Source organism: Felis catus, chromosome E3, assembly GCF_018350175.1.
Source record: "Felis catus isolate Fca126 chromosome E3, F.catus_Fca126_mat1.0, whole genome shotgun sequence".
NCBI lineage: Eukaryota > Metazoa > Chordata > Mammalia > Carnivora > Felidae > Felis > Felis catus.
Window position 1 is genome coordinate 23,855,792 of NC_058383.1, and position 25,384 is coordinate 23,881,175.

General features: G+C 51.4%; 1 protein-coding gene and 1 non-coding gene across 2 annotated transcripts; one reads left to right on the plus strand and one right to left on the minus strand.

Annotated features, from left to right (window-relative positions):
* The first annotated feature begins 348 nt into the window (after positions 1 to 348).
* On the plus strand, positions 349 to 430 carry TRNAL-UAG. Its single transcript has one exon. It is a non-coding gene; the product is annotated as a tRNA-Leu (tRNA).
* A 4,801-nt stretch (positions 431 to 5,231) lies between these two features.
* Positions 5,232 to 23,741, minus strand: SDR42E2 (short chain dehydrogenase/reductase family 42E, member 2). Its single transcript, XM_045047903.1, has 11 exons — positions 22,301 to 23,741; positions 21,724 to 21,819; positions 20,145 to 20,202; positions 19,328 to 19,446; positions 18,619 to 18,694; positions 14,730 to 14,812; positions 13,003 to 13,140; positions 12,398 to 12,463; positions 10,302 to 10,365; positions 8,909 to 8,982; positions 5,232 to 6,424 (listed from the first exon to the last, which is right to left on the minus strand). Exons 1-11 carry the CDS (start codon positions 23,084 to 23,086, stop codon positions 6,185 to 6,187), a joined length of 1,800 nt encoding a protein of 599 aa, XP_044903838.1. The 5' UTR covers positions 23,087 to 23,741; the 3' UTR covers positions 5,232 to 6,184.
* Between the last annotated feature and the right edge of the window lie 1,643 nt (positions 23,742 to 25,384).

Below are 25,384 nucleotides of genomic sequence, written 5' to 3' on the forward strand. Positions count from 1 at the left end.
CAGCAAGGGAGGAAGCGGCAGCGCGGCACCGTCCCCTGGTGGCCGTAGACAGTATACGACGCACACGGCAAATCGAATGCACACACGTAAGGACTGAATATTCATGTTTAACACTCAGGAACTCTTCTTTCCCTTTAAATGTGGCATTCTGACCATAGTTATTGCTGTCAATCATATAAATACTGTGATTCCAAAGCCCTGAAAGAAGCCACAGATCAAGATACCTTCACAGGCGCAGGAGAATCCAGGTTGCTATTGGGCATGCGCAAATCTAAGAGGGCGGAGTCACAGTGTGAGACACTACGTCATTAGACTAATATAGTCTCAGCGGAAAGCCCTGCGACGGGCGGTAGCGTGGCCGAGTGGTCTAAGGCGCTGGATTTAGGCTCCAGTCATTTCGATGGCGTGGGTTCGAATCCCACCGCTGCCACACCCCTTCATGGTCTCACTTTTTCTTGAACTCTTCAATTTGTTTACCATCTCCTAATCCCTCTTCCTCTTTTCTCCTTTATGACTCTGTTTTTACAAATGAAATGGAGAGCAAGCGGGAAAAGCAAGAAACTGCAGCCCAGGCACTGCCTTTCCCTAGCCCAGTACACAAACCCACCAATCCTGCTATCTGAAAAACAAAAACAGAAGCGTCTCCTTATGTCCAAGGGGAAAGCATCTGAAATAACTTTAATAGTTCCCAACAGACTGCCTACATCTCTAATGCTTCCAGGGGCGGCCAGAGTGAGCAGGCCGCTTTACCCCTTAAGGACAAAGGTTAGGTGGGGGTGATTTTAATTATGACCTGAGTTGGGAGGTTCCTTTCCCCGCACGCTCTGTATCCTATGGAGAGCTCCGGCTGACTCCACAAACCTCTGTTGGTAGAAAAGGTGTCAGGTGACCCTGTGGAAAGGTTGAGATTTCACGGGGCCTGCCCCACGTGTGCTATCAACCTTGAAGTTCCAGCTTCATTGATCCACCCCCTATTTGGCCTTCACGCTTGGTTCAGGGGCCCCTTGTTTGTTTGTTTGTTTGCTTGTTTATTCAATAACTGTGAAGGGCCTACTATGTGCAAGAAACCAAGTTCGTCTTGAGGCTACAGAGCACACAGGCAGGTAAGCTTCTCATCAGCTTTCCAGCTGTGGTAATTTCATTAATTACACCTGTGCGGAGTGTTAGGCAGGGCACAACATGCTCACCTGGCTCAGGGTCAACCTAGGATGTGTCATTTCCCTGGGACTTGAAATTGAGAGATTAGGTATGTGAAGCTGGGAGAGAGGAGCTCAGGAAGAGGAATCAGATTGTGGAAAATCCTGGTGGCAATCAAGAGCCTGGTGAGTCTGAGATGCTTTGAAGGCAATTCAGGGCAGCTGAGCAGAGAGCGGCAGGGACTAATGGCAAGAGATGAGGCTGAGTGTTAGGCAAGCAGGGTCATGAATGCTAGGCTAAGGCCCTGAACTTGGTCCTGAGGGCAGTGAGAAATCATCAAAAGGTTTTAAGATGGAGGGTGGCATGTTCCAATTTTCGGTTTAGAAAGTTCCTTCTGGCAGCAGGAACGGGAGGTTCCATTCAAAGCCTACTTCAGCTGTCTAGGAGAAAGGAGGGTGGCTTGCAGCATGGTTGTGACAGTGTGTAGGACAGAGAGATGTTTTGGAAGTGAGTCTGACCAGACTCACTGAAGAAGGTATGAAGAAGAAGGACGTGTCAAAGTGATGACCAGGTTTTGGACTTGAGCCACTGGATGGTGGCTCTGGTGGTGCCTCTTCTTTCCCTCGGAGGGAATATAGGATGAAGAGGAATTTGTGTAAAGATACTTTCAGCTTGATTCACAATGAGCGTGAGATGTGGGACATGGGCTTGAGGAGGAGGTTGGACATAGAAGTCTGGATGTCAAGAGAACACTCTAAACAAATGATACAGACTTGGGAGGCAGTGGAATAGACGTATTTGCTCAGGAAGAGTGCACAGGGGCAGTAGAGGGGCCAAGACAGAGTCCTGAGGAACGTCATCTTAAATAGAGGGCAGTAGGAGGGGTGCCTGGGCGCCTCAGTCAGTTAAGCACGGAGTTTGGCTCAGGTCATGATCTTGCGGTCCGTGAGTTTGAGTCCCGCGTCGGGCTCTGTGCTGACGGCTCGGAGCCTGGAGCTTGCTTCAGATTCTGTGTCTCCTTCTCTCTCTGCCCCTCTCCCGCTCACACTCTGTCTCTCTCTCAAAAATAAATAATAAAACATTTTTTAAAAATGGGGGACAGAAGAGAGGAGACAAGAAGGACTGGTCAGAGACATAGGTGGAAAACAGGTGTGGTGTCACATAAGCCAAAAAGAGTATTGCGAACAGGAAGTAGCCAACCATGTTGAACACTGCTAAGAGGCTTGGCAAGATAAAGACTAAAAAATATCCATTGGACTTATGATTTATGGACAAGGTCATTGACCCTGATTAAAGACATATTGAATGAGTTGAAGAGAAGAAACAGAAACATATGTGTGGACCACTGAACACAAAATTTGATTTTGAGGAGGAAAGCCGTAGGAGCACTAGTGAGAGAGGAAATGGGGAGTTAAGTGAGGATATTTTTCAGATGAGAGAGACTGGAGGATAATTTTTATTTGTTTTTTAGTAAACCCTACAGCCAACATGGGGCTGGAACTCAGGTCCCTGAGATCATGCTCTTTCCACTGAGTCAGCCAGACACCCTGAAACTGGGGGCTATTTTAGACACCTGGCCTTGCATCTACAACAGGGAATAGTTTCACCGATGATTTTTTTTTTTTTTAAGTTTATTTATTTTGAGGGAGAGAGAGACAGCGTGCTTGGGAGGGGCAGAGAGAGAGAGGAGAGAGAATCCCAAGCAGGCTCTGCACAGTGCAGAGCCTGATGTGGGGTTCGAACTCACAAAATGTGAGACCGTGACCTGAGCCAAAATCAAGAGTCAGATAAATGCCTAACCAACTGAGCCACCCAGGCACCCCTTCAGGGTATAGTTTCAGCACTGACAGTGGAAAGCTCATGGATTTACCTTTGATGATCCATTCTGATTGGCTGCTCACACTGCCAGCTCTATTTTCTGCATTCATGTTGCTTTTGCTCAGTGTTTCCAAGTAAGCTAGGCCCTCCTACCTCTCTCAGAACCTCATGCACGGAGGGCTGGTTATCTGAGCTGCCTCTAAAATCCTCACAGGAACTCTGTCTGTTGGGTGCAGGTGCTACCTCCTTTTCCTTTGGGTAAAAACACGAAAGGAGGGAAGCTTTCTTGGCATAGTGACCCGCACAGCCCCCAGGCCCAGGGGGCCTCAGGAAACAGATGACTTAGAGAAATGGAGAGAACAAAGGAATTGATTTTCCTTTTGTTTTCTGAAAGCTGAGTTTTGGCAGTAGACAAAAGGTGTAGAAGATTATGCGAACAGTGAAAGTCTGTTTTCCCGGCCCTGGGAACAGATTTCTCAGGATTGATAGAGGAAAGTCAAAGAAGAAGGAGGTGAGTTTAGATGCAAATGTGTTACTGAGAAGAAAGGGAGCCTGAGGGCTGCCAGCCCCAAATGGCCTGAGGTAGATACCAGAGCTCAAACTAAGCCGTGAGATGGCTGAGGTGCAGAAGAGCAGAAATAACCATGAGGAGCGTTGGGCCAGTGGGCCTTGGACAGCGCCTCCAAATTACTTCAGCTGCAGAGGAGCAACCCCCACCCTTTTTAGTTAGACACACCCCCAGATTCCTCATCTGTAAAATGGGAATGATAAAACCTACTGTAAGGGTAGCCCTAAGAATTAAATAAGAGCATACAGGGATGCCTGGGTGGCTCAGTCGGTTGAGCGCCCGACTTTGGCTCAGGTCATGAGCTCACAGCTTGTGAGTCGGAGCCCCGCGTTGGGGTCTGTGCTGACAGCTCAGAGCCTGGATCCTGCTTTGGATTCTGTGCCTCCCTCTCTCTCTGCCCCAACCCACTCGCATTCTGTCTCTGTCTCCCTCAAAAATAACATCAAAAAAAAAAAAAAATGAAAAGAAAAGAATTAAATAAGGGCATACAGATGAAAGCCCTTTCAAACTGTCAAGCATCAAAACAGACATAAAGGATTATTACTGAGCTTTGAAAAATTATATGCACACAAACAGTTCAACCTATCAAAGAGGAGCATACAATTTTTAACTGCTTCACAAACTTTCTTAATTGTTCAGCAGAGAGATACACTGGGGATGGTCATGTTGGCTCTAATACATTCGTTCCCCTCCACCACAAGTTTTGTTAGGCTTGTGATGGTTTTCTTCTCTGCCAGGATCCATTGTTTGATGGGCCAGTTCCACTTGTACACATTATGATATATACATGGATATATTTAAACACTGATATCTTGATACAATCAATACCAAGACAATGTGGAAGGGGGCACTGTTTCTGTGGAGAGCAAGGCTGGATTACGAAGTTTTGTGAGTTTAAACATTAAAGATTCTGGTGATCACCACTGCTCCCTTATTAATATATGGAAGAAATAGGGGCACCTGGGTGGCTCAGTTGGTTAAGCATCCAACTTCAGCTCAGGTCATGATGTCACAGTTCCTGAGTTCTAGCCCACGTCGGGCTCTGTGCTGACAGCTCAGAGCCTGGAGCCTGCTTTGGATTCTGTGTCTCCCTCTCTCTCTCCCCCTCCCCTTCTCATGCTCTGTCTCTCTCTCCCTCTCTCAAAAATAAATAAGCATTAAAAACATTAAAAATACATATATGGAAGAAATACCAAATTATAAAGTATGACCAAAACAAGTTCTAATTCTTCCCATTACAATTATATTGGTACTTTTTCAAAAGGTCCAATTCTTTAAAAAATTATTTTTGGGGATATAATTTACACAGAATATTAGCTTCAGGTGTACAACATGATTTGATATATGTATATACTGTGAAGTGAGCACAATATCCAGTTAACATCTGTCACCACATATAGTTATAATTTTTTCTTGTGATAAAAACTTTAAGTTTTTTGTTTGTTTGTTTGTTTTGAAAGAGAGAGCGATAGAGTGAGCAGGGTAGGGGCAGAAAGAGAGAGAGAATCCCAAGCAAGCTCCGTGTTATCAGCATAGAACCCAACATGGTGCTCAAACTCACAAACTGTGAGATCTTGACCTGAACTGAAATCAAGAGTGAGACACTTAATCAACCAAGCCACCCTGTGTTCCTTGTGGTGAAAACTTTGAAGATCTACTCTCTTAACAACCTTCACATATATAATATAGTATTATTAACCATAGTAACCATTATATCACCATAACTTATTTATTTTATAACTGGAAGTTTGTATCTTTTGACCACCTTAAAAAGTTTTGTTTTGTTTTAGACCTTTTCTGACATAGAAGCCTGTGCTTATTATCAGCCCCAGACTCATAAACTGGAAACCCAAAAGGCCAGGTCTGGCTAGGCAGAAAGCCTGGGTCTCCAGTGTCCCTCCAACCCTGGCTATCATCACATAGGGAGAAGTGCATGACTGAGTGAAACCAAAACATCAAGGTAGCAGATCAAAAGCAATTCTCCTAGAATCGGTCTATTCCAAGATCCCAAGACTGTCTCAGGACAAACAGAAAGGAGCTTGGGCAGTGAGGACGGTCCAATGTTTCTAGAGAGGCAACAGCTGCAAATGCCACCCCCGCCAGCACTTAGCCGCTAGAGATGACTCCGGCCAGGCCCTAAGCGCTCACCTAGGAGGCGTGGCTGGGGAGGGGGTGGAGCCAGAGAGGGAGAGGGCGGGGCTACGCAGAATTACAAGCAGGAGAGGGGAGGGACCGGATCCAGAAGGAGGAGCAAGGCCAGTCCCGGAAGGAGAAACCAAGGGGAAGGCTCAATCCTACCGGTAGGGCCAGAAACAGGGCGGAACCAAAGCAGGGGAGAATCCGGGGTCGGGCTAGGTGTGGGCAGAGCAGAGGGAGAAAGCCTAGAAGGCGGAGGAGGCCTTACGGCTACCTCCTCGGTAACCCCGCCAGGCCAGGCATGAAGCTTGGGCGACCCAGAGGGCGGGGCCAGGGCGGGGCCGTGGCTCAAGAGGAGGAGCAGAGGCGTGCCCAAGCCTGGGGGGGCAGGGCAGGGACGGAGTCAAGACCCAGGGGGTGGGCCCAAGCCCAGGGGGCGGGGTGTGGCCGGGGCAGTGGTTCGGGGGCGGGTCCAAGCCCAGAAGGTGAAGCTGGGTAAGAGGAGGCAGTGGCCAGTGGCGCCGGTCAGACATTGGACGGCTGCAGGCCTACGAGATGTAGGGCCAGGGCGAGCAGCCCGAGCAGCAGCAGCAGCCCGAGCAGCAACCGTAGGAGTGTTCGCGCGGTGGAGCCGCGGGACCGCCGGCTCGTAGACCTCACGTATTCCTCGACGACGTCGGCGAAGCGGAACTTGTCTGGCGCATAGCCAAGCTGGGCGCGGGCCTTGGCGATCTGGAAGGTGTGCGTCACGGCCACGCTGCGCACCTACGGGGAGGGGGGGTAGCAGAGTGGCGGGCCCATGAGGGTGGGAAACACATTCCAACTTGTGTTACCCACAGGGAAGAGAGGGCAGGGGTTTCCCTTCCTTCGCACATCAGATCCCATGTGCTGCGTCTCGCACCTCCTCAGGGAAGATTTCCTTTCTCCCTTCTCCCATTTTCCTCGAGAGCGAGGCTTCCAGGAGGCGTTTTCTGCATCTCCCCCACCCTACTGAACTTCTCAGTCCCCCCAAAATGACGGTCCCACCTCTTCACGTCCCTTCCCGGGCTAGCGGCCTAGCACAGGGCTGGGAGTCAGCAGGTTCTTGGCTATGTTCTAAAAGAAGCTGACCGCCCTGCCCGGGGGCCCCGGGCGCTGCTCTCCGGAAATGTCCCCAGGAAACACGCTAGGCTTCTCTGGCTACAGCCCCAGGACACAGCCTTCACACCCTCCCTGGTTAAACTTCCCTAAGAGAGGAATTCAATTATGAAGACATGATTCTCTCCAGCTTCTGGGCTGCCTGGGGCCCCATAGGCTTCAAGGGCAGTACTGACAGTTATGAATAACTGAACAGGCCCTGTGCCTGGCCTGGGCTAAATCCTTTCTAGGCCTTATCTTATTTAATTCCCTGAGGTGGCACTAACACTGTCTCCTCTTTACAGAGGTTAGATGACTTGCCTAGACTCACAGGGGAGCCGCATTCCAGGCCCCGCACTTCCTGGCTGTGCTGGGACCGGAGAGAGGATGCCCTCCCACCTCAGGTCTTCCTCTGTTGTTCCTCATCCGGACACTTGGAGGGGGTCTGAGAGAATGGCTTGATTCTCCCATGGCACTGAAACAGCCCCTCTGGCCAAGCTGCTGGTCTTGGATACTCGTGGGAGAGGGGAGAGGCCAGTCTTGTTCCTTTTTGCCCCAGGTAGTAAGTTCAAGGCTGTGGGGGACACAGCTGGGAACTAGATCAGCAAGGTCCTGGACACAGTGCTCTCAGATCTCAGGCTTAGATGTTACCTTACTTTGGGAAGTCTCCCTAACTGCCTCAGACCTAGCTCAGGTGCCCCTTCTGTGTGCTCTGAAGTTCCTCATAATTTCCTTCAGTATAGGCCTTATACTGTGTTAGGTTTCCCGGTTGTCTTCCCCTTTGGACTGTGAGGTATTCGAGGTAAGGGCTGTGTCTTGCCTTAGTTACTCCGCACAGTTCCTGGCACACATTAGGGGCTCAAAAAATGTTGAATGAATCGGACTGTAACTAGAGAGCTGGTTGGGTATGTCACAGTTTGACCAGCAGAGGGCGCCAGAGCCATAGTGCCCAGAAACTTCCTTAGCTAAGTAGGGATCCTTTGCCCCTTAGCTGAACAAGGAAACTTACAAGTGAAACAAGGAGGGGAGCTAAGTCCCTTCCGCAATTCAGCAGCGACTTGGCAACTAATTTACATTAATGTGATTCCTGATTCGCTTTGAGCTTGAAATCATTTAGGTCTGGTCTGGGTTCAAATGCCAGCTCTGCTTCTTAAGTGCATGTTCATGGGCAGGTTTTTTCACCCCTGTGTGTCTCATTTCCTCTGTAAATGAAGGCAACAATCTACAATTTCGAGTAGCATTGAAAACTAAATGATATAAAGCACAACACCTGGCATATCATCACCACTCAGTAGATGGCCACTATTGTCATTTTTCTTTTTCCTCTGCTAGTCTGGATAGTTCAAAGGAGAAACCACAGGGAAGTGCTTCTTGCTGTGGCCCATTCCCTATCCTCTGAGTTAAACAGCACTGAGCTTGGAGTATGAAGTCAATTCCCAAACTGTGTGACCTTGGACAAGCACTAACTTCTCCAGTGTTCAGTTTCTTATAAAGTTCAGTTTCTTATCATAAAACACCATCATAATCTCTTGCCCTTCCTAACTTAGCAGGACATCAGAGAGAATCAAATGCAGAGTGAACTGGAAGGATTTTGCAAGTAATGCCAAACACTACTATTTACAACCTGCCTTAAAACATCCTCTCTTTTAAACTGTATGTACAAAGAGAAATCTGCATCATCATTTGGGAATAGTATTCTGTACACAGTAGGCACTTGTATACTTATTATTCAGTAAGCGTGAACGGTGAACCTAGAACCACCAGGTTCTGTGTGCATGTGTCTCGAGTGTCGGTGGCACTGGTGGGGAGTGTTGGCATATTCAAAAATGTGAATGTCACAGAACCTGTCTTTGGGAGCTTCCGGTCTGGCAGCGAAGATAAGCTGCTTATGAATGAATGACAGGGATGAGGGACAGGCTCAGAGCTAATCACATTTCAGACCAAGAAAGCACAGCCTAAGCAAAAGCCCAGAGGCTGGGATGATTGTAAAAAGCTAGCACTAGATTTGGGCCCACAAGGAAGGTTCTGAGACTTCAGACAAGGATCCAGTTATGGTGTCCAATGGGTGAGGGGTGCTGGCGGTGGGTCTGTGGTGCAGGGCACCCCCCCCCCCCCCACCAGTAGCCCACCTACCTCGCTCCGGGTGAGCAGTGGTTGGACGCTGCAGATGGGCCTCAAGGCCAGGTGCACATACTCCATCACCGCAGCTGTGGGGGGAGAGAAGGGCCAGTGACCAGGGGGCCTTGCTCTGCAAGCTCTGGGGAGACCCTCGGGGACAAATGAGTTGGGGGCATTATTTGCTTTGCTAGGGGGAGTCTCTTCATTTTGCAAAATTCTCCTGTCCCTGGGTTCCTTTAGATCAGCAGTTGTCAGCTTGTGCCGGGGAGGTGGGGGTGGGGGCTTGTTTGGCTGTGAAATGTGTCACAAGTACGTTGTTATTATTAAAGGACTGACATTTGAAAACAAATCAGAGCAGATTCAGAGTTATCTCAAATCATGTCTCCTCCACCCCCCCCCCCTCACTTCTATTCCAATGTGGTCTCTCGAGTAGGAGAGAAAGAAGTTGCAACGGTGGTTCTCAACGGGACCACTTTTAAAAATGCTCATGCTTCCCCCACCCCCTTGCTCTTGCTGATGCTGATGTAATTGGTCTGGGATGCGGCTGAGGCATTTTTATGTTTTATAAGCTCCCAGGTGATTCTAATAGGAACACAATACAATCCTATATAACTGCTAGAACCTGTAGCTGCTCTTTCCCCAGCTGGGGGGTCAAAGAGTGTCAATCATTGTGGCAACGCTGTGCGTGAGAAGTCACCCCACGTGTGGCCTAGTGGGCATAAGTTTGTAAATCCCTGCTTTAAATGTCAAGCACCCCAATGCATTTAAAATACAACAGATCTAGCTAAGATTTTCCAGGAACGCAGCTCTTCGTGTCATGAGGATCACTGGTCCCCCTCGGGCTGACCACTCCATGCCTGATGTCTGCATTCCGGCTGGAAGGAGGCCCGCAGAGGTGATGATGGGGGGTGCGGATGAGAGTAGAGACTGAGCTTCAGGGTGCGGAGGAAGCTCCACCTGCGCCGAGGCAGACTTCTCTTCAGCCCCAGGGCCCCCTGTCCCCCTGACTGGCGTGATGCCTTCCAAGATGGGCCACAGGACTGGGTGTGGGTTTTGAAGTCAGCCAAGCCCGGGTGTGAACCTGCCTCTCCCGCTTTCTCACCGTGGCTCCATGAGCAGGTCACTAACCTCTCAGGGCCTCAGAGGCCTCATCTTTACTTGGGTCCAATCATACCCACCTAGAAAGTAGGATAGGGTTTATTCAGGGTCAGGACTATGGCAAGGAGGTTGCCAGGCAAATGCAGATCGGGCTTGGAGCACCTGACCCCTGAGAGTGACGGTCTCCTTAGATTTTGTGCCCTCAGTGCCTCACTCGTCTCCACCTAGTCCTGGCCCTGGGCTTGAAATAAGGTGATGCATGTGCACCTGGTACATGGAGGGCTTGTAATACACACACCCCTTTCCTTACCTGTTAGGTAAACCCAGGAAGTGGGCACCTGGATCCAGGGCTGGCTGTACCCTAGCTTCTCAAACTGCAAGGAAACATGGCCTGAGATGAGAAATGGCCTTTCAGGGGCTGGTGTGGAAAGGCCACATGTTCCCTTTGCCCTCTGTAGAGGTACCACCCGGCCCTCTGCCTGCCCACCCAAGAGGGCAAACCCAGCAGCCAGCCCCAACCCTGTGCCAGTCTTGAAATGGAAAGCTTTGATCTAGAAAAATCAAGCAGGGCATGGATGCATGGGTAGGTTTTTAACCTGGGATCATTCACATCATTTAGTTATTATTTCCATCTGCCTACACCCAAAGACATTCCAAGGCACTTAACGTAAAACCTAATTTTTCTAGAATTGACTTTTCTGCTATTAAGGGATAATAATAAAAAAATCCGGCATGTGTGTGGAGGGTGGTAGGAGATGCATGAAGAGATAGGCTGGCACAAGGTGAAGTCTTCACTTGTATAAAAACTGTCTGGGTCACAAGAAAAAACAAAAAAACAAAAAACAAAAAAATGGCAATAACAAGTGTTGGCAAAGATATGGAGGAATGGAACCCTGTTACACTGGTTTTGGAAATGTAAAATGGTGCAGCCACTTTGGAAAACAGCCTGGCAGTTCCTCAAAAGGTTAAACAGAGATACCACATGATCCGACAATTCCACTCCTAGGTAAACACCCAAGGGAAATGAAAACGTACGTCCACAAAAAACGTATACAATCTTATTCATAATAGCCCCAAAGTCAAGAAAGCCCAACTTCTATCAACTGATGGATGGATAAACAAAATGTGGTCTATCCCTGGAATAGAATATTTTTTGGCAGTAAAAAAAGAATGAATACTGATATGATGCAGGCTACGCATGAACTTTGAACTCATGATGCTAAATGAAAGAAGCCTAACACAAAAGTTCACATACTGTACGATTCCATCTATACGAAATGTCCAGAATAGGCAAATCTATAGAAACAGAGAGTAGACTCGTGGCTGTGTAGGGCTTTGGGGTGATGGTTGCACAACTCCAAATATACTAAAAACCAGTGAATTATGTGCTTTAAATAGGTGAATCGAACAGTATATGCTCAATAAAGCTGTTGACATTGACATGTCTGCATGCCCCACAGATGGATCCTCTAGCAGAGGGGTTGTGGTCGACCTCTTCCAGGCAGGCCTGGCCCCAAGAAGGAGTCTGCAGGGTGCTGGGTGTGGAGGCCAGGGTTCTCGGAGGGGCTGCAGCACAGGAAGCCCCAGGGCTAACAGCTTCCTTCGACTTCAGTCTACCTTCCACTTACCCCTTACACAGCTTCATCACATAGTATGGGGGCATCATGAGCAAACTTCCACAGGGCAAGTCGACATAAATCAGGAATCAGGGAGCAGCTGAGTGGTTCAGTCAGTTGAGCGTCTGAGTCTTGATTTCAGCTCAGGTCATGATCTTATGGTTTGGTTCATGAGATTGAGCCCCACATTGGGCTCCACGCTGACAGCATCGAACCAGCTTGGGGTTCTCTCTCTCCCTCTCTCTCTCTGCCCCTAAGCCTGCTTGGGATTTTTCTCCCTCTCTCTCTCTCAATCAAAATAAATAAATAAACTTAAAAAAAATTAGGGGGCACCTGGGTGTCTCAGTCAGTTAAGCATCCAACTCTTGGTTTGGGCTCAGGTCATGATCCCAGGGTCATGGGATTGAATTCCACCTCAGGCTCCATGCTGAGTATGGAGACTGCTTGGGATTCTCTCTCTCTCTCTCTCTCTCTCTCTCTCTCTCTCTCTCTCTGCCCCTCTCCTGTGCTCTCTCTCATAAAATAATTTTTAAACATTAAAAAAAAAAATCAAGAATCAGACTGGGAGAGGCTAAGGCAAACCAGGAGAGTACATGGTCCCCCAAAGGGGGAGCCACAACCCAGCTCCAGCCAGTTCCAATGTTGCCCAGTGGACACTATTGCTAGAGCTGTTTTTCAATGTGAAATCTTCCGATTTTCCGGAAGTAGGAAAGGATGACAAGGAGAGGAGATGTGCAGAATCCTTTAATTCTCACTTGGGGTGGAGGCAGGTGGACATCTGGGCACCTACCAGCGGGGCCATCCACTCGAAGAGGTTGACACTCTCCCCGTCATTGATATAGTACGCCTGGCCACTCTGAGAGGGACACACAGGGAGGGGGACAGTCAGGCATCTGCCCACCGCCTGACCCCACCCTTTCAGATGGCCAGCAGCTGCCCTGACTCCCCAGTTCTCCCGAGCAGCCATTGAGGAGTCATGGCCATTGTCTAACCCTGGGGACAGACCTGGGTAATTCCCTTTGAATTCTGAGACTGCCACACTGAAAAGCTGTGTGACCTCGGCAGAATCACTTAACCTCTCTGTACCTAAATGGGACGAAAATAATGGGATCTCCCTCTTGGGCTATTGTGAAGAGTAAATGTGACAGCATAGGTAAAATGCTTAGCATTTGGTTACCATTAGTTCAGGATCCACAACACCTACATCACAGGGTTACCGCAAGGAGTTAGCGATGCCCTATAAAGACACCCCACCCCTAGCTTCCCTGGGCCCACAGTCCCACCGGCCATCTTGAGTTGGGGAGAAATGTGTGTGAGCCAGGAACCCCCTAGGGATGGGGCACCCTGCCTGCCGTCTGCTGGGGGGAGGTGGGGACAGCATGGCAGGAGACTTACAGCTACATAGCCCTTGGCCACGGTGAGGGCCTCGGCTGCCAACACGTGTGCCTGAACCAGATTGCGCACGTGGACCCAGTTCATCTGTGTCCTGCGGTCCCCAAATCGGAACATGAATAGTCTCTTCTTGATGTGGCTCTGGAGAGGGTGATAAACACAAACCCAAGTCTGGAGTGGCTTTGAATACCATTTATATGATGATGGCTCCCAAATTTCTAGCTCCAGGCCAGACCTAGGTCCCGACGCCTCCATGTCCTGGAGCGTGCGCCTGACCTTCTAGCTCCTGTTCACCATCCCCCGCCAGGCCCCCCACATCTTACTAGAGAGCACTCTGTGGCTCAGGCTGAAACCCTGGAGCCTCTGCTGGCCTTCCCTTCTCTCCACTCCACATCCAAGCCACCTGCAAACCCAATGGACTCAACTATTAGAATCTGTCCAGAATCCAACCACTTCTCATGGCTGTGACCGCTGCCCGGCTTCTATACCTGGACACCGAAATAGCTTCCTAGCTGCTTCGGCTTCCACCCATGGTCCTTGCTGCTGTTCTCCACACAGCCAGCGTGATCCTTCTGAATTTGAAGTCAGATCCTATGTCTCCCTGCTCAGGGTCTTTCAGATGCCCACTGCCAAGTTGAAGGCCAAAGTCCTGACAACGGCTCAGGAGGCCCTTCTGACCTGGTCCCAGCTACTCTCAGACTTCATCTCCTACTAACTCCCTTGTGCACCCAGCTCCTGCCACATGGCCTCCTCCTGGAATGTGCAGCAGGCTCCCATCTCGGGGCCTGCCCCTGCCTGGAAGGTCCTCCCCTAAACACTCGTGTGGTGCACCCTGCCAGCTCCTTCAAGGTGAAGAAGCCTCAAGGTTCCCCTGTCCCCTGCTCGATGAGACTCCCTGGCTGCCTGTGCGCCCAGCTCCCACACCTTGCTCCCCCGTCCTCTTTCTCCATCGTACCCGGCACCTTCGAACACTCTTTATCATTTATCATGCGTATTATCCATCTCCTCCTGTGAAAATATAAGCCCCACAAGGATAGGAATCATTGTCTGCTTTGTTCACTGATCTGTCCCGAAGCCTGGAATAGTGATCTTTCTAATTTCCAGGTTTGTACCCAAGCTGGCTGTTCTATTTGGACCACCTTCTCTCTACCACCCCATTTCCTTGGTTAATTCTTTCTTCTCTTTCCAAACAGCATAGGCATCACTACCTCCAGGAAGTCCTCCTGGACTGCCCCTACCAGGTCGTCTCTGCTGTGCTCCCACATTCTCCTTCTTTCCTCCACATAGCCCTTACCACACTGACTCTGTGACTGTGGCATCCATCTCCCTGACGTGGCTGTGAGAAATGTGAGGACAGGGCCTCCAGTCCCTCATAGCTATACTGCTGGCACCTGGCTTTCTCTGGAGAGAGGCTTTCTATATGGCAGCACGAGATGAGCCATCTGGCCATCTTTGAGCCCACATCTGAGTAGGGACGGTAGGCTCCCTCTGCCTCTTTGGGGTCATAGCTCTGTGTCTCTCCAACCTGTGCGTAACCCTGGCTGGCACACACTGAGACCTTTGTTCCTCGTGGGTCTGATAGGGGTAGGGACATCTCCCAGAACTAAGAGTCCCAGGCTCAGGACATTGCCCCAAGACTGACACAGTGACTGTAGACTGGAAGAGCCCCATCCATGCACACATCAGCCAGACTCCTCCTGTGCCTTGCGCACAGGCCTGGGTTGACATACCGCCACACGGGGCAGGTGCCTCTGCTCTTCAGGGCCATAGATCCCCGGGGGCCGGAGCACACACGTCCGCAGAGTGCCTCCTCCTAGGACACAGGGAGGGAGGTCAGGGCCTGGGGAGGGGTGGACCAGCAGGGAGAGACACAGACATGCTGTCCACATCTCCCAGTCCTTACCTGGATAGGTCGGCAGGGAAGACAGCCCCTTGGGCTTTCCTCATTGAATTATTCTCAGTCCATCAGTCAGTCATTTAACAAACAGCGTTGAGGGGTTCCCCAACCTCTCCCCCTTGCACTGGGCCCTGGGATGGATGCTGTGGAGAACCCAAGGATGACCAAGAAATGGTCCCTGCCCTCATGATGCTCACGGGCCAGTAACAGAGGTAAGACTGAGATGCAGATATGTACGTGGCCCATGACAGTTCAGTCAGCACTTGGCAGACATAATCTCTTTGGCTCCCCTGAGAGTCCTACTGTGCCCATTTTACAGATGCACAGAGAGACCCTCACTCCATTGTGCCAATAGCTGTAGCTCTTTCCTTTTTCTGATCATCAGCTAGATAAGGACTCTGGTGGCTCTCAGGGAGAGCCTACTATGTGCCTGGTGCTCTGGTAAGCCAGGTTTTTGTTTTTTTTTTTTTAATGTCTGTTTATTTATTTTTGAGAGACGGAGAGAGACAGTGTGAGTGGGAGAGGGGCAGAGAGAAAAGGAGACACAGAGTCTGAAGCAGGCTCCAGGCTCTGAGTTATCAGCTCAGGGCCTGATGCGGGGCCCGAACCCATAAACTGTGATGAAGTCTGAGGATTAACCAACTGAGCCACCCAGGTGCCCCCAGGGTTTTTTCCTTCAAGGCAACCCCATGAGGTGAGAACTGTTACTATCCCTGCTTCTGGATCAAAGAACCAAGCCTCAGAGAAGGGACGCGATTTGCCTAAGGGCACACAGCTCAGCCCAGGAGAGATGAGATGGGGGACCAAAGCCCAGGTTCTGATGCTACAAACGGACTCTGTGTTTCTGCTCACGCAGCCTTGGTCTCCTTGGAAAATGGGTGCTTTGTAAGTAGTGGTAGCGATTGTACTTTTCAGGCAATCAGTGGAGAAGGGAAGAGACTGGAGCCATCCGCACAAGAGCCTGGAGGCTGTCCCCCTCACTCTCACTGCTCTGTGCCAGCAGAGTCCCCCAGACCAACAGGGAGCTTGGTCCAGAGCCCCCCAACTTCTCTGGCACGGGTCTCCCCACATTGATGGAAGCAGTAAGCGAGTCTCCTCTGGAGAAGTCTGGGGGTACAGCCTGGAGGCTGCCACAGACATATGTCTGTCAAGTCTTAAGAAACCCTACAAAAATTTCAGTTTATCTCATAATCTATTTAAGATTTAAAAAAATTTTTTTAAATTACTTATTTGTAAATTATTTGACTTTCAATCCCAACCCCTGGAGATGGAACCTTCTGGAAGATGTTCCTACTCTCCTGAGGCTCAGGTTCCCCAAGGGACCACACCCCAGTTTGGGAAGCCCCAGTGTACCTCGTCCTCTGGGACCAGAAGCCCACCTTCCTTTGGGGGTCCCTCCCCCTCTGCACAAGGTCTTAGGGGACCATCAGTCTAGATGCACCAGATGTGTCACTCTCCTTTGAGGTGGTGGCCACGGGACCCAAGCTGGGCTAGTGACATGTTCTCACCCAGGAACGTGACTCTCGGTATCACTGACACCGGGCTCTAAAATCCTCAGAGTGGGTTCACCCTGAAGAGACTGGTCACCAGCTCCTGCCACCCAGGTCCCCGGAGCTGCCCCAACCCTGTCCTATTTGCAAGCTCTGGTGATCATTTTTCTGCAAATATATTTTCCAGAAGCTATCCCACATCCTTCTGTAGTTAAGTTCCTTTTCCTCGCAAACTTTGCCAGGGCCAGTGTCCTGGGTCATAGCCAAACACCCTGACTGCCTCTCCACCAATATCCTCACTTTACAATGAGGCCAGTGCAGCAGACTGAGTGGTAGCCCCAGAAAAGATATGCCCACATCCCGGAACATGTGGATATGACCTTATTTGGACGAGGGCCTTTGCAGATACAATTAAGGCTCTCAAAATGAGATCATCCTGGATTATGCTGGTGAGCCCCAAATCCAGTGTCAAGTATCCCTTATAAGAGACTCACACAGAAGAGACACATGAACCGCAAGGAATGAGTGGGGCCATAAGCTGGGAAATGATTCTCCCATAGAGCCTCCTACAGGAAGTGCAGCCCAAGCCACACTTTGGTCTCTAACATCTGGCTGTAAACCACAAGAGAAGACCTTTCAGTTTTAAGCCACCAAGTTTGTGGTCATTTGTCCCATCACACTGAGCTGAGATCTGCACTCTCAGGGCTCTGCTTCAGGGACCAGGGCTCTCCTTGCCGGATTACAGGCAGAGTCTCAGGGACCAGCTTGTGTTAGCAGGGACTGGAAATCACCCAGCGTGACCACGGTTGGACTCCTGGAAGGCAGGTATCAGGTGAGCTTTTCTGTAAGCAGACTGCAGCTAATTTTAAACTCTGGGTCACCTGGGCATGGTCAGGGGAGCGGCGGGGAGGTCAGGTTTCAGCTGACATTGACTGGCGGGGCACTGGGCAGCCACGTCACAGAGGGGCAGGGCCCAGGGTATCCATGACTCCCGACCACGAAGAGCTGGGGATGCTCGTATAAATAATTCTTGTCCAAAGGATTAAGTGTCTGTTTTGCAGGCTGCTGGTCCGGCCATGGAAGGCTCCAGGCAGAAAAGACAGTTCAACCGCACAGGGTCAACCCCCTGGGAAAACACAGCCGGATGTATGTTCCCACTGGGATCAGGGGTCAAGGCCTGACAGGCCCAGGGTGCCAGGATGGAGTGGGAGGATTTTAGGGAAAAGAGCCTGTGCTCAGTGGCCTGCTCAGCTGTGGCTGCAGTGAAGCATGATGGTTCAGGTCCAGGCTCTGGTGTTAGACGCCCCCTGGAGTAGGGGTGGGGTGTTCAAATCCCACCTCTGCCACCTAATAGCCAGGTGACCTTAGCTAAGTCAGTTCAGCTCTCAGCCTTAGCCTCCTCCCCTGTAAATCTGGGGATTATAATTGCAACCAGCCCTCACTCTCCAAATCTACTTGGCTCCTGAGTTTAGATACTTAAGGTAGTAAGAGAAACCAAGTTTTCTGATTCTTTTTTAGTTTCTGAATTTCAGAAAGCAGAAAGTGATCACTTGAAGAGCAAGGGATATATCTAAATCTATCTGGCTCCTGAGTTTGGAAAGCAGGGGATCCTTAGGATTCTTAGCTCATATGGATGCTGTAAAGAATTACTGAGACCTTTGCATATAAAATTAGCATGTAAGGGACACCTGGGTGGCTCAGTCGGTTAAGCATCTGACTTTGGTTCAGGTTATGATCTTACGGTTTGTGGGTTCAAGCCCTCGTCAGGCTCTGTGCTGACAGCTCAGAGCCTGGAGCCTGCTTCTGATCCTGTGTCTCCCTCTCTCTGCCCCCCCTCCCACCACTTGTGCACTGTCTCTCTCTCTCAAAAAATAAATAAACATTAAAAAATTTTTTTAAAAAGTAAAAAACATCCTTAAACTAGATCTACTCCTATGTGGCAGAAGAAAGATCCACTCTTATCTGTCTCTTCCCTCACCCAAGATGTGAGCAACTTGAGGGCAGAGACTGGACGTGACTTTCTCCAGACTATGTCCCTGATGGGGTTTGGGCACATAGCAGGTGCTCAGAATTTGTGGAATGATGAATGACAGAGGCCCTGGGGAACTGTCCTTTGGAAGGAAGGTGAACCTCAGAAACATAGAAGCTGAAAGCTAGACTTGCACATATATTCTGGGGGGAGGCAGCGGGAGGCATGTGTATTTGCCCTGAGTAGGGCCCCACGACACTTACCTGGGAGAGGTGTGCCATTGGCCATGAGGGTCAACTGGTCAGCGATGGCTTTGGTTCGTGAGTAGTGGTCCACATGCTGCCAGAGGACAAGGAGAAGAGCACCACCAGGTAGGGGTCAGCGGCACTGCCCAGCCCCTCTGGGCCCAGGGCTGCCCTTCCTGCTTCAGACTACATAGGGGCTGCATTCTGGGGGCTCCCCCTGGGAAATGGCCAGCGCCCTTCTTTTCCCTTGGGGTAGGAGCCATGGGAGCAGAGTTCAGAGCAGTAGCAACGACCAGAGCTCCTTCACTCGGGGAGGGTCTTGCTGGCCCCCAGCGCGACCCCCGGGATGCAGATGCTGCGTGTGCACTGGATGAACTATTTCCATGCAGTCCTCCAGGTGTTCATGGCATTTCACACGCATCAACTCGCTGCCTGCTCTCCACACCCCACCGGGGTGGTGTTTTCACGCCCAGATGAAGAAACAGTGGCTCAAAGTGACTTGCACAAGGCCCCACAGGTAGAGAGTGGCCTGGCTGGCTCAAGGCCAAGTCTGTCTGATTTCAGAACCCCTAAAATAGGAGGCTTGTGCTACCCGGTTTTGGGGACCCCTTCTTCATGGGACTCAGCCTGAGTTGTGAAGCTGACCCTGGTTTCCACGCATCCCTACCCTTCGGGCTGTGGATCCCAGGCCCAGTGGCCCTGCCCACCTCTCCTGGAAGCCAGGTACCTTCTCCAGTGGGAAATATGGCACAGAGTCCTCATCACCCTGTTCTATGGGCTTCCCGCCGAACACGACATTGACAGTGCTGGTGTAGATGAGCCTTGGAACTCGCCGACGGACGCAAACTGCAGTGACAACGGCACACACACACACACACACACACACACACACACGGGGCCAAGATGAGTAGAAGCTGGAGGAGAAGGTGCCTACTGGGACCTCCCTGGGAGAATCCACTGACCTCCACCCAGTCTTTGCCACACATCCTGGCCCCTGGGGCCCTCCCAGAATACAGAGCTGCTCAGGAGGGAAGGGGTGTGGGTCAAGTCCCTGCTCCGTGGGGCCCTGGGAGCCAGGCTGGCTCACTCCTTCTTCTCAGTATGGCTGTGGCCCCTGAGCTACCTTGCTGGGGGCAAGTCAGAAGAAAGTTTCAATCGATGGGGACATAGGAAAGAGACACTCTAGAATCAGAGAAAAGACCGGATGCAGGACAAGGCAGACATGGCCAGAGCCCCCATAAGTGGGTCTTCTATTTTGGTGCTTCAAGCAACTTTTCTAACTCTTGATCCCTGAAATGTAAACTCCGCTGCCCGTGTCCCCAGACATGCTGTGGCCACACTGACACGTCCCATGCAGGGGCCTGGGTAGGTCTGCAGTTTAGGAAGGATGTGCTGCCCACAGGCCCTACACTGGGGTGGGTGGGGGCAGGGGAGGAGGGTCCCACCTCTGTCCCCCTACCCTGTCCCCAGGGCCGGGCCTGTGGCAGGAGAGGGGAGAGAAGCAGGAAACACACAGCAGGTCACACGGAGCTCGGAGCGCCTACCATTGATTACTAGTTTGGTGCCTCCAACATTTATAGACTCAATCTGCTCTTTTTGCAGCTAAAAGACAAGACGGAGGTGGGAAGTCGTGGTGCTGTCATGCCTCGTCGCTGAGGCCATAAGGCTGGGCTTAGGGTAGGGCAGGACAGGGCCTACAGAATGTCCAGCTCAGAAGCAGGGACCTGGGAGGCCCACAGGAGGTGCAGGAGCCCTGGGTACCAGTGCCCAGCTCTGTCAGCATCCCCCTGAGCGCCCCCCACCTCTGCCTGGCCCCCAGCTATCTCATCACCTCCCCTCTGGGTGGTCAGCAGGATGAAATGCACCCTATGGGAGGACTTGGTACAGTGTTTGACCCAGAAAAGGGGCTCAAAATGTTTGGGTCATTTCCTCACTATGGAAGTCTCAGTTTCCTTATCTATAAGACAGACAAGAGTAATACTGTCCATGCCCTCGCGAGGTTGGGGTGTGAAAAATAAAAACACCTTGTCTGCAGAGAGAGAGCTGCTCGTGTGCCCGGGAAAGGGCGAAGCCTGTGCATCTTACTTAATCCTTCCGACCAGACTAGGAGATGGGTTCTATCTTGATTTTTAAACTATATTTATCCTCACTGCAGTTGCTTTTAAATAGATAATACAATCACATGGTTAAAAATATCTCAAACAGGGGTGCCTGGGTGGCTCAGTTAGTTGCTTGAGTGTCTGGTTCTTGATGTCAGTTCAGGTCTTGATCTCAGGGTTGTGAGTTCAAGCCCCATGTTGGGCTCTGTGCTGACAGTGCAGGGCCTGCTTGGGACTGTCTCTCTCTCTCTCTCTCTCTCTTGCTGTCTCTGCCCTTCTCCTACTTCCACATGCACATGTGTGCATGTTCTCTCTCTCAAAAAAAATAAACATTAAAAAAAATCACTCAAACAGTAACAAGGGTATATAGTGAAAAGGAAATGTCCTTCCCATTCCTGACTCCCAGCCTTCCTCCCCACCCCCCGCAGAGGCAACCACTGTTCCTATTACAGGCCGGTGTATTTCTAGACATAATTTATACTTATTCATATCAGCACATACACATGTGTGAATATCCTAGCTTCTTTTTTATACAAACAGGAGGATATCAAACACTGTTTTTGCACCTTGGAAATTGTTCCATTATCAACACATATTGAGTTACTTCATTTCTGTTGAATGGCTGCATAGAATTTCAATGTGGGGAGACTTTACAATTTATTTAAATAGTCCTTAACTGATGGGCATTTACTTTACTTCCTGTTTTTGTTATTTAAAACAATGCTGCAAATATACACACAGTGTGATTTCTGAGTCAAAGGGTGTCTGTTTTGATGGCTACCAGCCCACTGTAAGTACTAGTACGGAGGAGGAAACAGAGGCTCAGAGAGGTTAAGTTAACTCGCCCTGGGTCACACAGCGAGAAAGTGGCAGAACTAGCATGTGGTCCCATGGATGCAAAATGCAGGCTGGGTATAGTCTGAGTCCTTCCTGGATTAGGTGAAGGGCACGTAAAGTTGGGGGTGCACAGAGCCCGGATCTGAACCCCGCTCTAACTCCAGGTATCGTATGTTGGGGTGCTCACCTTCTCAACACCGGACATCCCATAGGATGCCACGTGGAAGACGCAGTCCACCCCTTCGAAGGCACGATACAGGGCTTCTTCATCTCGGACATCGGCCTGAAACACAGAAGGAAGAGATGGGGCCAGGAGGTTTGGGCCAAGGCAGAGATACCAACCCTGCTCCTTGGCAGCTCCCAGAGCTGGTCCCCTGACCCAGGCCGAGCACCGTGGGAGAGGCTGTGGGGCAGGATTTAGCGTATGATTCTATAGGGCATCATCATCTTCATCATCATCGGCGGCTCCATTTATCAAGCCAATTCACAGGGGCTGTGCTCGGTGTTTTACGTGCACAGTCTCATGGCCTCCCCAGAAGACCCTCGTGAATCCTGCTTTCTATGGATGGGGACACGGAGGCTCAGACATGTGGAGTCTTGTGGCCATGGTTGCCCAGCTGGGAAATGCCAGAGTTTAAATAGTCTGATTACAAGAGCCTGTTCTCTTCAATATCACACCACGGGTTTCACATCAGACACTGTCCCCAGACCTCCACCAGCACCCTGGGCCCCCTCACCAGTCCCCAAGATGCTCATCACCGCACCTGGATGAACTCGGTCCCCGGGGAAAGCTCCCACTGTGGTCGGCGGAGGTCGAGCAGGATGACAGAAGTGCCACTCTTGGCCAGGCTAGAACCCAGGCTAAAGCCCAGGTAGCCTCCTCCTCCAGTCACCAGAACCTTCTGCCTAGGGGCCTGCATGGGTGTGGCCTGAGTCTTCTGCTGTGGTGCTAGTGTTGGGGCTGTCTCTGGCTCACTGGGTTTGGGCCCAATTCCAGAACCCTGTCTGGGCCCAGGCTCTACCCCTGGCCCAGGTAACGGTGCAGCTCCTGGCCTAGGTACTGGCCCGGGTACTGACCTAGCTCCTGACCCAGGCCCCAGACCTGGCTTAGGTCCTGAAGCAGCACCAGGCTCCGGCCTAGGTCTGGATACAGCACCAGACCCTGGTCCAAGTCCTGGAACAGCACCAGACTCTGGTGCAGGTAGGGACACAGCACCATGCATTGGTCTGGGTCCTGAAATAGCACCAGGCCCTGGTCCAGGTTCTAGAACCACACCAGGCCCTGGTCCAGGTCTGGTCACAGCACCAAGCCCTGGTCCAGGTTCTAGAACCACACCAGGCCCCGGCCCAGGTCCTGACACAGCCCCAGGCCCTGGCCCAGGCCCCAGAACAGTAGTAGGCCCTGAAACTGCACCAGGCCCTGGGCCAGGCCCTGACTCAGACCCCAGGCCTGAGACTCCTCCCCAGGCCCGGCAGACGGGGCAGCTCTTCTCGCCCTGGCCTGCAGCTCTGCAGGCCTCTGGGGAGGAGCCTGCTGGGTTGGGCTTCATTCTCTACTGAGCCATGCAGACCCAGCATCTGTCCACCTGTAGAGAAAAATAGAAGAAAGATCATTCTAGAGTTGTCTTAAGTCATGTGGATTATCAGACTAAGGGGAACTCTTGGGGGTGCTGAGAGACCCCTTTCAGAATTTTGAGAACTTTCAAGGTGGTTGCTGCCTCCCTTGTGTTTTACAGCTGGGGAAATTGAGGCCCAAAGTCACATTGCATGGCTGAGGTTTACACCAAGCATTCCTCACTTCTCTACCAGTTCCTTAAAATCCCCATTCCCATGCAGTACCAGAGGAAGGCAGAGTAAATCATGCCCAGAGGAACCCCAGCAGACTGGAGGTGACCGCTTCTGACTGGGAAGGGTTTCCTGGAGAAAGAGATAGAAGGAAGAGGAGGAAGAGGAGAGAAGGGGAAATAAAGAGAAGAGATGAGGAGGAGGAATCCCCATGGGGTCTATAAGGGCTCTGTGCTTGGGAACCTGCACGGAAGAGCTGCACCACCCCCACCCTGAATCTGCAGCCCCTGGTTCTCCCAGGTGCCCCAGCAATGCAGGTGGCTGGCAGTACAGGTCTGCCCAAGCCCTCTGCTGGCTTCAGGGTCAGGTCGGTGAACCGCGGGGTCCAGCACTGAGGATCCTGTCGTCCTGACTCCAGACTTAAAGTGACCCAGCTTCAGTCACTATCACCATCTTCATCCCACCCACTCCCCCCCCCCCCCCATCTCCTGCTCCACCTGAGGCTAAGGCAGCACCAGAGGCCGGATGATCATCGTCACCATAATAATAGCAGTGACCATATACCGTGGGTCAACTGTTTGCCAGGCCCTGTGGATACAGAGGCAGGTGTCTCTGCTCCGCATGATGCCTACTGGCTGTAAAAAAAAAAAAAAAAAAAAAAAAAAAAAGGACGGGCACAGGGCACCTGGGTGGCTCAGTTGGTTAAGAGCCTGACTTTTGATTTCGACTCAGGTCATGATCTCACGGTTCATGAGTTTGAGTCCAGCGTTGGGCTTCGCTCTCTCCTTCTATCTCTGCCCCTCCCCTGCTCATGCTCTATCTCTCTCTCACTCTCTCTCTCTCAAAATAAGTAAAATAAACATAAAAAAAAAAAAAGAATGAGCACAACCGAGTGACTGAGTGATGAGCCCCATGGTTGTTGCTGGGAGTGTCAAGGGGCAGGGGCCCTGACAGATATAGGGGCTATACCTGTTGGTCTCCCCCTTATCACTGCCCTGCTCTCCAAAGTTCTAGGTCAGGGACACAGTCACATGCTGTATAAACACTGGCACTCATGGGTTTAAGAGTGAGGAGACATCCCAAATCTGAGTCATCACTGGGGATGAGTTTAATTCCCCAATGGGGATGCAGTCCCAGAGTGGAGCCCTTCTCTGCCTAGGACTCTGTTCTAGGGACTGGAGCTTTCTATCCTATGGGGATGTGTGTGTGTGTGTGTGTGTGTGTGTGTGTGTGTGTGTGTGAGAGAGAGAGAGAGAGAGAGAGAGAGAGAGAGAAAGAGAGAGAGAGAGAGAGGGAGAGAGAGAGAGAGAGACAGACAGACAGACTGGGTGAATTCCTTACAACCTCCCTGTACCTCAGTATCTACAGCTCTAAAATGGACCCAAATAACCCTGGCTGCTCTACCTCACCAGGTGATCATGAAAACGCAGATGCCGGAGCCCTTGGCAAACCACTGGAAAGCATGCTCCAGTAGGGCTTTGTTCACAGCAGCGTCCCCAGCACCTAGAACAGGGCTGGCGCCAAGCAGGTGGTAAGTAGCTGCTGACTGCATGAAACCACCGGGAGCTGTTCTGCATCTGGGAGTGTTGCGGCCAAGCACCTGCTGACCGCAGCCAGGGCGGCATTTAATTCTCCTGGCAGTCCCGTGCAGTACAGGATGCCGCTCCCATCACCCAGCGATGAAAACTGAGGCTCAGAGAACATTCGCTAACTTTGATGGAGTCTCAGTAAATGGGTCGGCCTGGGTCCAGGTCCCTGGGGGCCCAAAGTGGAGTTTGGTGAAAGCAACTGGGGAAGGGGCGCCAGGGACCCACCCCGGCCTCAGCGCGTCCCGGAGGCGGGCAGGAGCAGGTGCCCCTTGCCACCCCCCCCTCCACTCCGAGAGCACCCCCGGCCCCGGCCCCGGCAGCTCGGGCGTGTCGTCGGCCCCCCGCCCCGTCCCCCGTCCCAGGGTCCCCAGCTGTCCCCACCCGCACCCCTACCCCCCAGCTCCCGCCAGCGCCCGGCTGCGCTCACCCGGCTGGGCTCCCGCGGCGCTACGTGCTCCCGGCGCTGAGCCCACC